Genomic DNA, 16,391 nt, shown 5'->3' with positions numbered 1-16,391 from the left:
TCTCGCATGAATATGCAAACATCAATTTAAACAAATTACACGTTTTATGACACTGTCATGTTATATAGTGATGCTCTGTATTTACAAGGCGGGTTATTGAGATCTGCGAAGAACTTCTTTGATTGCGCATGAATTACCGCCAAGTGGTAAATCGGACTTTTGGGAATTCATTCATTCGTGGGTTTTGGCAGCCAGCCAATTCTGACTGTTTGCAATGGCCTTAGGGCTACGCCCCAGGCCAAAAATCTATCAGTAACAACTGAATCGTTTGAACTAGCAGCTATTATTCAAAATATGTGCAAACTTCAGGACTCGTTTAGGCTTTATAGGGCTCACTCCTAGAAGGTTAATGATTGTTTTAGCGTCAGCATGATCAACAAATTCGGTTATATATGTTTAATCTTTCTTATTATTATATTAGAAGCAGTACACAGCAAACGACAATGATTGAATCATCATAAAATTAGTTATATAGTAATTTCCTCTCGATGTCAAGCAAACATTGCACGTCAATATCCAGAGAACTTCTGCGCAATTGAAAGAAGGGTGTACTTGTGGACTTTGTCCGTTCATCACCTGACTGTTCTTGTTATCACGTCCGTGGTCTTAAATAAAGATTTTGCTTCGGGTAAACGGGATACGCCGATTTCGTACGGCTATTTGGTGTTATCACTAGATTTTAATATGATAGTGTCGTCACAGGTTGTATACAACATAAAATTTAATTCAAATGCGTTCATAATCATACACATTACTCGACGCATAAATAGTTATCAGTTACAATGCAAAATAAAAGTTATTTTCATTGTTACTAGTTTTTTAATCAATAAGATGTTCAAGATTCAATGCTAAATACCAATAATGTTCATAATTACTAGTTTCCCAATTAAAAGAAAATAATCATGTAAGGACTAAATAAATTTAGGGTGGTAATGGAAATTAATGTACGTCATAAAGATATCAGAAATACCAAGAGTATTTAATTATTAAATTCACACCGACAACAACTGCATCAGAGAATATAGAGCGACAGTAACTCGTTAAAGTAGTAGCAAAAGTAATCAATACACAAACACGCCAGAACTGCAGCAACAATAATATCAATAATGGTAGCAACTGTATGCATTCATAAAAAAATGCTGAAGTCTAGCATTGCATTTAACATCTATTATTACATCATCATTTGTTAATATCAATATGTTAATGATATAAGCAGCATTTTAGTATGTATGTATGCAAACTCTGAGCTATTTTGTATATTGAATATGAGACCATTCTTTATTTTTAAGTCTAAGAATCGGTTGGTGAAAACGGGTTAAAAAAAGCTTTACATATACATGTTTTGACAACTATTGAGGAAACACACTTAATATATTAAGATTGAATGTAACGTATAAGATATGGATTAAAGTACTTCGAAAATAGCACCATCGGTTGATAAATTTACAGGTACTATATAGACGAGTGTATCCAGTAAATAATTATCCGTAAACAACCATAAATACTTTCCAATAATACATATATAAGCATCACTTAAAATAAGCGATATATATATACCACCAGAATCGCACCAAAGCAAGTGTATGTAGGTGTAAACTTTTCTTTTGTTAGCTTTTGTTAATTATGACGTCACCTCTTTATATGCCCCCCATCCCAAAGATACCAATGTTTCTACACAGGAAACGGACTCAAGAAAGTTACAATAAGCCATCGGCTTTCGGTGAATTCGAGCTAACATAAATAGCTTTAAATTATATAATCTGCATACATAAAACATTTTCTGAATGTAATTGAAAACGGGTAGTAAAACAACAAAACATTGAAATGCACATTTTCGATGATAGTGTTGAAATATTCTCGATATACAACCTGGCGCAATCCCATTTGACAGTTATTTTAGTGAATTAAGCAAAAATGATCAGGAAATCCATATGGAATACCAAAAAAGTTTAATTGTTGGCACACAAAAAAATAACACCGGACGGGTAAGTGGAAACAAACAACTGTCTTTACGCCAGAACTGGCATATGTACACAGCTGTCATAGTATTTACTAAAAATATATCCCATCCTTTGCTAGGATATTTTACAAATTGGACAGGTTTTCTATAAAGCTATAAAGCACTTTCATGGACAAAAAATTATAAATATATTATTTTAAAGCTTTTGGTACATAGACATTTTCATGCAATAGTGGTATAAACTATTTCCATGCACTTGCACTGATAACAGAAAATATATCATCGGTATGTTATCAAGAACTTTTGATGAATCGAACTTTTTTGCATTCCTATAATTGTAAAAGCTTTCTTTGCCTTCAAATATAGTTATTATTTAACTTTGCATAAATGGACAATTCGCAGGTCTACTCTTTATGGATGCTATAGATTAGATGCATATGACTTTCCATGGGCAGGAATTTTATTTTTATTAGTGTTACTTATAAAAGGCATGCCCATGGATATCTATACATAAAAAATCTTACGAAGAAGTCGGCATGGATTGGAAAACATGAAAATTAAAACAATGGAATGTCTTAATAGATGTCCTTGTTTGTGAATATAAATTAAAGGAGAGCTGTGTCTGAACGAACTTTTGTGTTATCAATGCGTTATATTTAATTATGTTAGGCTTCAGAATTCACAAGTACTTCTTTTTAATATTAAAAACAGCTGGGAATGTCTCCAAGATGTCCGGTATAAAAAATCTACTATTTCGTTAAAAACGTATCTATTGAAATCGCGTAAGCGCTGTGCACGCAAATTCTCTGCAGCGTTTACCGTATTTCAATGTTTTGATTGTTTATTTTTTAATAAAATTTAACATATTGAATCTACCGTATACGTGTAAATTGTATCACAACATGTTGGTGCACGCCAACTTGACTCAGATTGGCTGTCCGTCCAAGACTCGGTTTATATCGGTGGAATGTGGTTTGCAAAAAAAAATGTGCATTTAGATGGAGTTCTGTATCGGAAGAAGAAGATAGCTCGGGTACCCAGGATACTGTGTATTCTAATTAATGTTTAGTGTTGATTAGCCACTTTCCGAAGCACTTCCGGTAAAAAAAGCTGTGGTCGAAATTTCTAACAGACTAATGTAACAAGAACAAACGCAAAACGGTAAGGAATACGAATGCGAGAGGTTATTATAATATAAACTTATTTTTAGTCTGAAATAAGAGCGTTAAATTACTTTGAGATTTTAAATTGTATTAAATCTTTGAATAGCTTTCGTGTCATAAATTTCGGATATAATTAATTCGGAAGGGTCTCGATCGGCAAAAGCCATTGTAAGGCCCATGAATCCATGTTTTGATCACATAATAAGAAAAGTCACACCACATTTCTGCCTCCTACCAAACCGTACTTTAACCGCATGTATTTTTATACCATTGCACAGAGTCTGCGTTTCTGTTCGCAATCTGTTGAAAGCATGTGCACAGTGCTTTCCACAGGCCATTTAACGGTCCCTCGCCGGGGCGCTTGAATTTCGAAATCAGAGTCCGCGTGGCGCCTGAAATTTTCCAATCAGTGTATTTTGGCTGTTACTCAACTATCCATTCTTAAGAACAGGGATCAAAATTTTTTTTAGCCAAATTCACCTTGCTTTATGGAAAAATTCTTTATATTTTTGCTGTTTTATAAGTTTTAATGAAGAAAAAATTGTAGCCAAATATAATTTTGTGTAGCCAAATTGGTCAATGTGTAGCCATTGGCTAAATTGGCAAATGGCAGAGTAAGCCCTGTTAAGAATTTACGATTCGCTGTCAACTACATCTAAGTCTTTACCCAACTAAAGCCCGCTTAAGGACGGAGCGGTGCTATATTGGAAAGTCAATATTGGCCAATGAGAGCGTACGCTTTGTATTAGCGACAGAACTCGTAGGCAGGCACTAACTGCAGTAAAATCATGCAGACGACTCGTGACGTACATGTAATTGCCGCAGAATTCTTGGCTTAGAAGAATGATGATGGCTATAATCCTCGTTGAAGTTCTGCATTTCATGAATAACACTGTCAAAACATTTACTCAAATCGTAAAGCATTTTAACAAATTATCATTGAATTCATTACTAAACTGTTCATGTGTTCTTGAAGTCTTTAATGAGCATAATTGTTCCCTACCGGTTTCACCGGAGGGCCATGGTTTGCGCTCTGTGTGTCTGTCACACTTTTCTGGATCCTGCAATAACATTGAAAGTTCTTGATATTTTTTCATGAAACTTGAAATATGGATAGATGGCAATAAGGACATTATGCACGTCATTTCATTTTGTTCCTATGTCAAAAATTCTGGTTGCTATGGCAACAAATTAAAAAAATGTCTTTTTTATTTCTGACAATGGTGGAGCCGGTAGGGGACATATATTGCTTGGCAATAGTCTTGTTAAATTTTTAATCCGAAACCCACTTCAGAATGTAAATGTTAACTCTACGTTAACCGATTCTTGCTTCAAATAAACAGTGATAATTTATTTTGTGTTTACCCTTTGTCTCAATAAAAATGGCGCGAAAATTATGCAGCATGTACAACGTCACATCATGTGCATAGAAAGCGTGGGTGTATTGAGTGTTGTATTAAGAAGCACACACCACGTTAAGCGATTTATGCATGTTCAGTGGCAATATTTCATCGAATCTATAAATAGTCACTAATACCGAAATGTATTTGAACGTAAGAAAAATGGCAACATTTGTTGTAAAAGAAATTATTGAGCACTAATTTTATCGTCAATATTTACCAGAAAGTGCTTTAAAAAATGGGATTATCGGGTAATGAAAAGAGACTTGATAAGTAGTAAGTATGCCGTAATAGAGTCGGGTTGATATGGATGTATTGGGAATCGCTAGAGTCAGGATTTTACTATCTTGGTGGGAAATTTTAAAATAATTATTAAAAATGTCTTTATAAATGACTTTAAAGCTGGGGGTTTTCTTGAAGGGTCATATGGCACGAAATTACGTCTTGTGACGCTGTTTTTCTTAGAGTTATAACGCACCAAAGAACGTCAATTGACACATAATTTTTTTTTTTAAATCAACGTCGGGAGGGGACATCCCTCCCGAAGCCACCCCTATATGCCCTGGGGCGCTTGAAAAAATTCCTGGTGCATATATATATAATACTGTATTTATTCTTACTTAAAATCTTTGTGGAATTGTTAACCCCTGCAGACACATTCTTCACTAGACATACTTCAGTCTTCATCTGAGTCTTATGACTCCCCTGAACGAACATTGGGCCAACTGTCTCATAATTTTTTAACCTGAGCACGATGTTCTCATGGTGACCATGACCTTTTGTGATCACCTTTTGTCCGTCGTACGTTGTGAGCCGTCATTATTTTACTGGGCCCCATTGTACATTTTAAACATTCAGCATGGTGTCTGCTTTCTAATTCAAGTAATACAAATACATGTCACTTATATAGCGCAAAAATTATTATAAAAATATTCTATTGCGCTTCACAAACACTGTACATTGGTTATCCGTGAAAAAGATTGAACAAATGAGTTTTAAGTCTTGATCAAAAACAGTCCTTACCGTCAATGATTTTTAGGTGGCTTGGTAGGTTGTTCCACCACTTTGGACCAACAACAGCTAAAGATCTATATATCTATAAGATGAAAGTAGTTTTCATCCGAGCTTCACCACACTGGGTAAGAAGTTGTATCTGGATGATGTGTAGGTAAAGTTCGAACATGGGCCATGCCGGGTCAAAAACTAGGTCACGGGGCCTCTTAGTGCGTTTTAAACATTGAGCATGGTGTCAGATGTTTTATGTGAAGACAACATGCAAAAACTTCTGTGTCAATGCAGCATGTGGAGTTGGTCATGTCTGTGACAACGCTCTAGTTTGCCTTATTAACACTTTAAAGGCAACATTTATTGTTTCATCTTCATGAAATTTGGTCAGAAGATTAGTGCCAATGATATCTTGGAAGAGTTCAAAAATGGTTCTGATTGGTTGAAAAACATGGCTACCAGGGGCGGGACATTTTTCCTTAAATGGCTGTAGTAAAAACTTGTTAACACTCTAAAAGTCACATTTATTGTCCAATCTTCATGAAACTTGGTCAGAACATTCGTTTAGATAATATCTTAGATGGGTTTGTTAATGGTTCTGGTCTGTTGAAAAACATGGCCTCCAGAAGGCAAAAAATTTATCCTTTATTGATGGCTATAGTAAAACCTTGTTAGCACTCTATAAATTACATTTATAGCTCACTCTTCATGAAGCTTGCGTTGGTCAGGACATTTGTTCTAATGATATCTTTGGCTGCACAGAACAGCTAGGTTAGTTCCTTTATATCTCAAGTGAGCGACTTTTGGCATTCCACTCCCTCTTGTTTGACAGGTTGATAAGTGATATCATTAATTAATTACAATGAATTTAGCCATATACTTGTTAACAAAGAGAATTCTTATAAAGATAGTGTTTTTCATAGAAAGTCGCAATGTTCACTAGCTGGCAAGTCTTTTTGTTTCACTGATGTGTCAGCCTTTTATTTTAAAATGCAATTAAATACTTAATGACATGAATTGTTTGATATGAATTTATTTGTCATTCAATTTGCAGACTCCCAATAGTAATTGACCAATGTCAATTGTCAAAAGCAACAAATCTAACAATCCTCCTAACCAAAGCAACATGTCTGAGATGTTCGATGTAGAAAGTTTCCGAAACCCCAACGAAAGCAACACCGAGTGGAAGATGCGCCGCAAGTTTCTTCTAGCGCACCATGAAACTTTGGACGTAGATCGCCTTGTGTGCTTGGCCAACTGTTACGTCAATGTTGAAGTGTATGGTTGCACGTAAGTTCAGTAAATCATTTTGTTTCTGATTTTAGTGACATTCAAATGGAATTTGGTCAGGGTCAAACAATGACCTTGAACACATATGTGAATTTTTAATTGAATACCTGTAGTAGAAACAGTGACATTGAGTTAGTGCATATTTACCTTCACCAAATTACAAAAAGGGGCATAGTACTGCTAAATTGCTTGTCAACGGGCGGACAGGCACATGGGTTAATAACTTAATTGGACAAATTCATTCCTATATAGATTAGCCCACCCTTAAACTACACATAATGAGGATATGATTATTATTTATGTAATTGTCAAGTTCCAACTAATTATTTTGCAAAGCATTATTAAGGTGTAAACAGTTCCACATTTAGCTCTCACTGATGAGCTATAAATAGATTTTTAAAGTCAGATTTTCCAGACAAAATATCCTCTATATTGGGTCCATGTTGTCTTCTTTCACATATACCGGTAAATCAAATGTCATTGTCAGGTGTTTAAATAGATATAAACAATTATTGAGAATACGCGTCATTGTCACATAAGAATTTAATAAATGAAACATTTAAATTGTCTTAAATAAATTTTTAATATCCTTCAGTTAAGATAGTGCAAAACATGTTTATGTCTTGTAATATTGTCAAAGCTGTCAGACAGGAAGTTCAAACTTTCAGAACTGCATTCAAACTTTAACCCCTTGCATGCTGGGAAATTTGTCGTCTGCAAAAATGTCGTCTGCTGAATTTCTAAAATTAGCATTTTCTTTGATTTTTTTCAAAGAATACTATTAGAATAGCAAACAGTTTGGATCCTGATGAGACACCAGGTTCTGTGACGTCTCATCTGGATCCAAACTGTTTGCAAAGGCCTTCAAAATTTGTTCCAGCGCTGAAAGGGTTAATGAAAGCAGTGAACATGTTTAACTGAAGTTAAATGTCAAATTTTGGCCTACAGAGTTATAGTCTATTGAAATCATCATTAATTATTGTAATTTTACAGCAGATAGTCATTATAATAAATGTGAAGTGCTCAAGAAAAGAGACATAAGTATAATATCCCATAAGTTGCTTTTGTGCCAACAATTTTAAAAAGATGTGATTATACACATGTACATATCCCAGATATAATTAAAAGCAGTGGAATTGCATATAATTTCAGTCAAGCAATCAGGATTTGTTATTATCATTATTTATTTTTAATTTTATTTAGATGAAACCATGAGTTGAATAAAGCCTGGTTCAAAAACAAACTATGGCAGGTTTTTCGGGAAAGTGCTAATTTTTATCACTGCAATCGAGTTGCACTCTGTGAAAACAGGGCATAATGCATGTACGTAAAGTGTCGTCTCTGATTAGCCCGTGCAGTTAGCTAATCTTGGACCACACTGTACGCCTTGACTGGATTTTCGCTTTCTTAACTCAAAATTATCACAAAGGCGGAAAGTGTTGTCCCTGCTTAACCTGTGCGGACTTCACAGGCTTATCTGGGAAGACACCGTACGCATATGCCTTTAACACTGTTTTCCCAAAGCGAGGCTTGGTCATATTATTTCTTGAGACCACAAAACTTTGCAAACCCACTTATATAAACCAAGAATTGAAGAATGCCCTGGTCAAAAGCTACCTGTGCTAACTTTGATAATTTTATTAACCCTTTCCCACTCAGAGGCAAAGTGAAAAAAGGCTATTTGCTAACAGCATAAAACCAGTGCAGCCAGCAAGTAACTCTCAGTCTGTTCAGGTTTTATGCTGTTTGCTGCTCATCAGTATCTAAAGATTGGAAATGAAACCTTTAAAACTTGAATCTAGTAAGAAAGGTCTTTAATTAAATGTATCTTTTTAAGGGACTACAAAAGCCTAAAACTACGTATCAAAGTGTAGTTAAAGGTTGTTAGTTGGCTACTTGCTATTTCCTGTTGTTGTTGTAGTTATCCTGTGGAGACGATGAGGGAGCTGAAGGCCTTAATTGATCAGCTGTAGACAGCCTCTTATGTTATTTCATTGAATGTATATATGTAAATGTAAGTATTGTGATTGTGTTGCTTGGATGGAAATTAGTCCAGTCATAAGCCCTTAACCCATTTATGCCTAGTGGACTCTCCCATCCTTCTAAATTGGATCAATTTATTTCCAAAATTAGGGATGTTTAGTATATTTCTTTCTATATTAAGAATACTTCTTATAGGAATTCCTGCAAACAGCGCAGACCCTGATGAGACACCGCATCATGCGGCATCTCATCTGGGTCTACGCTGTTTGCCAAGGCCTTTTTTCTAGATGCTAGTCATAAATGGGTTAAATTGTGTGGTGGTTTCCTATTATTTTAGTGGGTCCCTATATTTTTTTTTAAGAAAATGAATATAACATCTGTACAAGAACTGGATCATTGAAATATGATGGGCAGCCATAGCCAATCTTTTTATGCCCTCTTCGAAGAAGAGAGGTATATTGATTTGCTGGATGTCGGTCCGTCTGTCTGTCGGTAGACTATTTTGTTTCCAATCAATAACTTGTGATCGGTTTGACCAATTGGCTTGATACTTCCCATGTGCATTGGCCTTTGCCAGTAGATGACCCCTATTGAAATTGAGGTCACTAGGTCGCTAAGAGTGCAAATTGTTACTGATCAATGACTTGTGAACGGAGGGACCGATTGGCTTGATACTTCCCATGTTCATTGGCGTTGGACAGTAGATGGCCCCTATTCAAATCTATTTTATTCAATCATCTTGACATCACTTGTTATAATATTCTCAACCCATTTACTATAGTGATGATTGAACAGAAGTGCATAATTCATTGTCAACTTAAAACTTAAAAAGTGGCTAAGTTGCACTAATATGATAAGATTAACTTTTTTGGTCAGTTTTGTTGCAAAAAGTCCTATGTCAATGCCCTGTTTGGGGTGGGGGGGGGGGGTATCTGTCTCTTTCTCTTGTTATTTCTAACCTTTGTGTAAATCTGAAATTTTGTTTAGAACAAAACAACATCTCATCTTTATAATTCTGTGTTTAATTACAATTTTGAAAAAAGAACAATACTGTCAAGTCTCTGTTGTAAGACATGATAATTTTGCAGTTTAATGGTTTCAAGTTGTTCTTAAATAAATAAACAATCCAAATGTGTGAAATGCAATACGTATCGACAGAATCCCTACCAGTAGCAATTGTTTTTAACAAATGTTTCCCTGTTTATTTTCAGTGAAAAAGAATTACTATGAACAATTCTGTCTCTTTCTCTTGTTATTTCTAACCTTTGTGTAAATCTGAAATTTTGTTTAGAACAAAACATCTCATCTTTATAATTCTGTGTTTAATTACAATTTTGAAAAAAGAACAATACTGTCAAGTCTCTGTTGTAAGACATGATAATTTTGCAGTTTAATGGTTGCAAGTTGTTCTTAAATAAATAAACAATCCAAATGTGTGAAATGCAATACGTATCGACAGAATCCCTACCAGTAACAATTGTTTTTAACAAATGTTTCCCTGTTTATTTTCAGTGAAAAAGAATTACTATGAACAATTTTTACTATGATCTTGCACTTCATATGTGAAACTCAGAGGTAACGCTTGATTTTTCCCTGTTTATTTTCAGTGCAATTTCAAAATGAATTATTATGAACAATTTTACGATGACCTTGAAACTATGGACTATGATGAAGCAAATGCAAGAAATGACCATAATGAAAGACGCCGGCATTCGGATTACCCCTATTATGCAGGGGACTATAATTATGGTCCCTTTCTTGATGATTGCGACCCCTATTATGAACAATCTCATAGGGGCCACCTTGACAATGGTGGAAGGGGACCTGATCAGTTTTATGGCTCTAGGGGTCAAGGTGAGTTTGAGGATCTCAGAGGTCTAGGTCACTTCAAAGGCTCAAGGGGTCAGAGGGGTAACTATTTCGAAAGGGGCAGGGGTTGGGGTAGAGGGGACAATAATTACGGGGACAAGGGAGGTCAATGGAGAGGTCGTGGTGGGGCAGAAAGGGGTAGAGGGGCATCAAACAGAGGACGCGGTGGTCCCAGAGATGGAAAAAGGGGGAAATTTGAGATGAACTTTGTGAAAGCTGGCACAGCTTTTGTGGAGGAAAATCAAGAAGGAAACACAGATGGAAATACACATCAAAGGTCAGCATCAAATGAGCCATCTGATGTTGAAAAAAACGTCGAGCAAGGATTGAAGGAGTTCCGATGTCAGCTGGGATACGGTTATGGCTATGGAGCGAGGTCAGATCTGGTAGACGGTACACCCGGAGCTGCTTGGATAGCGATGGGGGAAGCACCAATGGGGAGTATGCAGACAGAACCTATAGAACCTATGTCCGAGGATTTCAATAACCCAAGTGAAATGCCTAAGCCCCCAAGTGGGAGCAATGAAGAAAACACTGTGGACATGGACAAGACCTCTGCTTCTGCAGATACATCTGTGCTAGAGAAGCCAAAAATTGCTGCCCCTGTGAGGACTGGTGTCGCTAGGCCTGCTTGGAACTTTGTGAAAGCCCAGTCTGAATTTAGGAGTACGGACGTCGCATTCCATGAGACTGCTTCTGTAACAAAGCCGGTTCCCAACACAGTCAGTGTGAACATGGGGAACAAACGAGTTGGGCTGGGGTTTGGAGTAAGTGCTAAGGCCGTTGCTGGAGCTGCAAGTGTTGTGCGGGAGAAGTTTCATGGTGGATTGAAAGATGGCACAAATAAAACATTTGATGCAAAGTTTGCCAGACTTCACGAGGCTGTTAAACTGAAAAACTTGCCTAATAAGAATGGGATTGAAGTCATGCATATGGCTATAGATCGGGTTAAAATGGCGATGGTGGACGATACTAGACCTGGAGGCCGCACATCGACTGGTCAACCAATGTTCTTGTGTCGTCTGGAGGTTGACGGAGTTCTAGTGTCAGAGGGATTGTCCACCACAAAGAAGGGAGCAAAGCATGACGCTTTTAAGAACGCTGTGGAGCTTCTCCTCAAGGAGGGTTTGACTGTCAAGGAGGCACCTGGCGGAGGATTGGAATTGAAAGCGCTGGAGCCAGAACCCGAAGCGGGGACTTTTCTTGCTCCACCTGCAACAGTTTTGCAATCTGCTCAGCTAGGGTTTAACAAGGGGGTGGCTAAAGCAGGACTGGGCCAATCGGTTGCTAAGATGCAACTCCCTGTAAAGCCAAGTCAGAGTGGGAATGTAAAAGGTCAGAAACCTTATGGCCAGAGTGAGGAAACCTTTGGAAAATCTGCCACTGCTTATGGTAACCCTAAGATTGTTTTTCATAATCAACAATCAGACAAGCCATTGGAGTTTAAAATGCCAGGTAAAACTGGTCCTTCTCATAGTGGTCAAAGTGCACAGGCTGCTGAAATGATGGCGCAAAACTTGTTGAACTTCGTGAAAAATGAATCTGCAGAATTGAACCAATTGACAAAGGACATCATTGAAGTTACAATTGAGATTGAGTCAGCAAGAAAGATGGATGTTCTATGTATGACAGGGTCTGAATCTAAAAGTAATGAGGAATCCCAAACAAATATTGCATCAAGTTTGTCTTCTGTTACTAAGACTGCGGTTAATGATGAATCACGAGCTGATGTCACTAGCGTAAACCTGGGATCAAGTCCAACCAATGTTCCTGATAATAAACCAGAAGCAATTATTGCCTCCACAATTGTTGATTCAGGTTCCTCATCAATGGTTAATCAAGATGTTAACGGTAAATCTAAAACAGATACCCCATCTAAAAATGTTAACTCAAGTTCGTCACTTAATGCTACTTCTACATCTTTACACTCAGCCAGTAGTTGTCCTGGTTCTGCAACGCCTACTGCTTTGTCCACTATTCCACAGCCACTATATATTCCACGACAGATGTTTGTAAAATCATTGGACTCTCAGAAGCAAGACTTTTCAACTACATGTATGACTGAAAGTGTTAAAAATAAACCGCTAACTAATACCAAAGGATTCACTGATTTAAAGTTACAAAATGTACCCACAAAATTCATTAAGCAATCATTTGTAAAATCGTCACATTCTTTGGACCAAGAAAAAAGTGAACATTCATCTTCTGAAATTTACCATCCTGCCCCACCACAATCTCTTGGTACGTACAGACCGCCCTCAAAGAGTGGTCGTCTTCAGAGTACAGTTCACGCAGTGAATCAGTCACCCCAAAATAACCCCCGTAAACGCACTAATGATACCCCTTTGACCCCAGTATACTCTAAACTAAAATCGCGCAAAGTCAATAAGATGAACGACTTGGATGATTTGTCGCAGTTCATTATTATTGACTCGACCGAAGTATCTGGGTGTCAAATCATGACGGATCTGTCCATACTGCATACCAGCGCCAACATGAATAAAGTCGTGATGAAAGTGGAGTATGAGCCCACTGGGAACGGTTTTAATTGTAGTTTTGTAATCTCTGATCACCTAATTGGGACTATTTTTGGCGTTAATAAAGAGGATGCAAAAGTGAACGCAGCTAAGGCAACTCTGGATGAACTTCGAGAAATGTGCTATACGATTAAAGTCCTACAGAATGTTGATAGCGATGAAGGTGGATTGACAAAGGATCAGTTGATGAGTGATGTGCAGAAAGCTAATGAAAAATTGCCTGATAGCAATGTGGGCAATATGCTGCTTCGGAAAATGGGCTGGACAGGGGGAGGAGTTGGGAAAGACGGGCAGGGGAGGGCGGAGCCTGTGAAAGCGGAGATGGTAATTGGTCGAGAGGGACTTGGACTGAAAGCTTCAAGGGGGGTAGGTAAGGAATTCAACAAGATCGTTACGAAAATGCTGGAAGACTATGTGAAGTCAGACGAGCAGAAGGATCTGCACTTTTCATCGGAATTGTCGAAAGAGGAGCGCGCGATCATTCACAACATTGGTCAGAAGATGGGTCTTAAGACGCAGAGTAAAGGAAAGGACAGTGAGCGGTACTTGATCATCAGTCGCAAGAGGACGGCACGGGAACTGCTGGAACACGTGATGAGAAATGGGGGCTCGACCAGCAAGTACCTGGTTGTACCCCCAAGTAGCGGCACAAATGAGTTCTGGAGCAATGAAGATGTGGCGTTTGGTCATGGGAAACAGTGATGTGCATTGGTTAGGAGCATAACAATAAACAGCTGTTTCTACTTGACAAAAAAAAACATATCAAAGAAAAACTTGTCAACTTAAGAACAAGTTGAATCACAAATTCCAGCTCCATTATCCTTAAGAGCCTTGCCCTGGGAAAACAGTGCTTAATGCATATGCATCAAGTATTGCCTTAACTGGATAAGTGGAACTTGCTAAGAATAGACTTTAAAATAAAAATTCCATTAAAACTAAAAGTTTTGTGCCTGACCATCTTGTGCCGACTGCACAGGTTAGTCATGGACAACACTTTACACACATGCATATAAACCCGTTCTTCCAAAACAAGGCTTTTATGGATCAGGGAGCTGGAATTTGTGATTCAATTTGTTCTCTAAGTTGACTGTTTTATATTTGAAATTTTCCTACATTCTCTTTTCTCAAGTGGAAACAGCTCTGTATTTTAACTTTATTAGATGAAGGAATGATAATTTTGTTGATTGAATTGTCAATTGTGGAAACATATCTGTATTCTTACTTAATTAAGAAATAATCATGTTATTAATTTTTAAAGCTGAACTTGTTATATGTCATATGATTTTAATTGTTCATTTATTGGAAACAACTACCAGTTTTGCTTGTTTGTTGCTAGGCAAGCATATAACTTTCAAGGTCAGAAATGTTGCAGCAAAATTGAATGTTTTATTCATTGTTTAATGCTTTTTATATTGTTTTGCAATTTATATTTTTGTTTAAAGCTTATGTTAGTGTGAATTAATTATATTGTTGAATGACTATTAGAATTATTACGATTACTGAGAGATGAGTAAACCCTTTACCACGTAGATACGTATTTTGTAGTCCCATAGAAAGTTAAATTTAATAAAAGGCCTTTATTACTAAATTCAATTTTTAAAGGCTTTATTTCCAACCCTTAGATACTGATGAGCAGCAAACAGCATAAAACCTGAACAGACTGTGTGTTACTCGCATGCTGTTCTGGTTTTATGCTGTTTGCACATTACCATTTTCACTTTGCTTTTGAGTGGGAAAGGGTTACAATTTGAATCTTGTAAGAAAGGCCATTAATTAAAATTCACTTTCTAAAGGACTACAGCTGCGTCAAAATATGTATCTGAAGTAGTAAAGGGTAAAGCAACAAAATTGTGATCCTATTAATTATCATGATTTTCATCTGGATTCAAAGGTCTTGTTTGTTCACTGCATATTGTTAGATCAGCAATACATACATTCACTGCTAATATTGGTTGTTATAATGTTACTTGTTTGTTTTATCTCGATTTTGGGTTCTAGACTTTAACCTTCTTTTAAGAAGATATCAAGATTGTGAAGCTAAAATTGTAGTCTTTTTTTGCCCCCCGGATCGAAAGATCGGGGGTATATTGTTTTTGGCCTGTCTGTCTGTCTGTCATTCATTGTGTGTGTCCCAAAACTTTAACCTTGGTTAAAGTTTTGCAAAAACCATTGCATTATTGAAGATTGCAACTTGATATTTGGCATGCATGTGTATCTCATGGAGCTGCACATTTTGAGTGGTGAAAGGTCAAGGTCATCCTTCAAGGTCAAAGGTCAAATATATGGCTTCAAAGCGGCGCAATAGGTGGTCATTGTGTTTCTGATAAACACATCTCTTGTTATTCATTCTCTAATTAAACAACTTTGACAATAGTCTATTAATAATTTGATTTAATGGTTTCCATGTACCCTTGGGGCGCACAACACCAAGTAACCAGCACATTGCTTGAATTTTATTGAGTTAGACTGTTAAATATTTCAACAAATTTCACACAATATAACATATGTTTTCTGCTTTTTGTGCAAGTGTTGTTAAATCGTCTTGATTTATACTTTGGAGAGATGTTATATCTTTCATAGCACTTAAAACTTGGAGATTTTCTGATTAATACTCAATTACCAACATTAACACATTTTCTATTTACATTACGCGACCCGTGATTTTTGCCTAATTCGCGGAGTCATGGTAGACAGTTTGATTTTTGAGTGGAAAATCCCCGAAATTTCACGTGATTCGTCACTCCCCCGTCGCGCGAGAGCAAGATAATCTCGCTTATTCCCCTCTTCGCCGCGATTCGCCGTGATCGTAGTGGATATCGGTGGCATCGATGATAAGCCAATTCATGCATATAAACCGAATCGTATCGATAACTGTATACATACCTCTTTTCTAATGTTCATTTATCCGATAATCCAACATAATTACAACATCACTTACGAAAAAATAATCTTAAATATTTATGACGATTAATATGTTTAAGAATTTCATAAAAACAACCATATGCCTACGATATTTTTCAGAAGTGTAGAGTACAGGGGCTACAGTGCATTATGGGACACATCTTTCATTGGCCGGGTGAATTTAAATTTAGATTATAAAATGCAATGCGATCATGTAAAAAAATGTTTTGCTGCGTCATACGCAGTCAAAACCGTGCTTCTCGGGGACTTGCTGATAACTGGT

The 16,391-nt window shown here is 36.9% G+C and overlaps 1 protein-coding gene across 2 annotated transcripts; it reads left to right on the top strand.

Moving 5' to 3' along the window:
- The first annotated feature begins 2,991 nt into the window (after positions 1–2,991).
- LOC127841572 (uncharacterized) lies at positions 2,992–15,722 on the top strand. Of its 2 annotated transcripts, none has more exons than XM_052370493.1 (4): positions 2,992–3,121; positions 6,583–6,818; positions 8,740–8,832; positions 10,409–15,722. In XM_052370493.1, exon 4 carries the CDS (start codon positions 10,421–10,423, stop codon positions 13,907–13,909), a length of 3,489 nt encoding a protein of 1,162 aa, XP_052226453.1. In that variant the 5' UTR covers positions 2,992–3,121; positions 6,583–6,818; positions 8,740–8,832; positions 10,409–10,420; the 3' UTR covers positions 13,910–15,722. The 2 variants fall into 2 exon arrangements, with proteins under 2 accessions (XP_052226453.1, XP_052226454.1); XM_052370494.1 differs by having other exon boundaries at positions 3,044–3,143.
- The last annotated feature ends 669 nt before the right edge of the window (positions 15,723–16,391 follow it).

The sequence above is a fragment of the Dreissena polymorpha genome, chromosome 8, assembly GCF_020536995.1.
Source record: "Dreissena polymorpha isolate Duluth1 chromosome 8, UMN_Dpol_1.0, whole genome shotgun sequence".
NCBI lineage: Eukaryota > Metazoa > Mollusca > Bivalvia > Myida > Dreissenidae > Dreissena > Dreissena polymorpha.
Note: the sequence above shows the minus strand (reverse complement) of the source record. Positions and strands in the feature narration are given on the sequence as shown.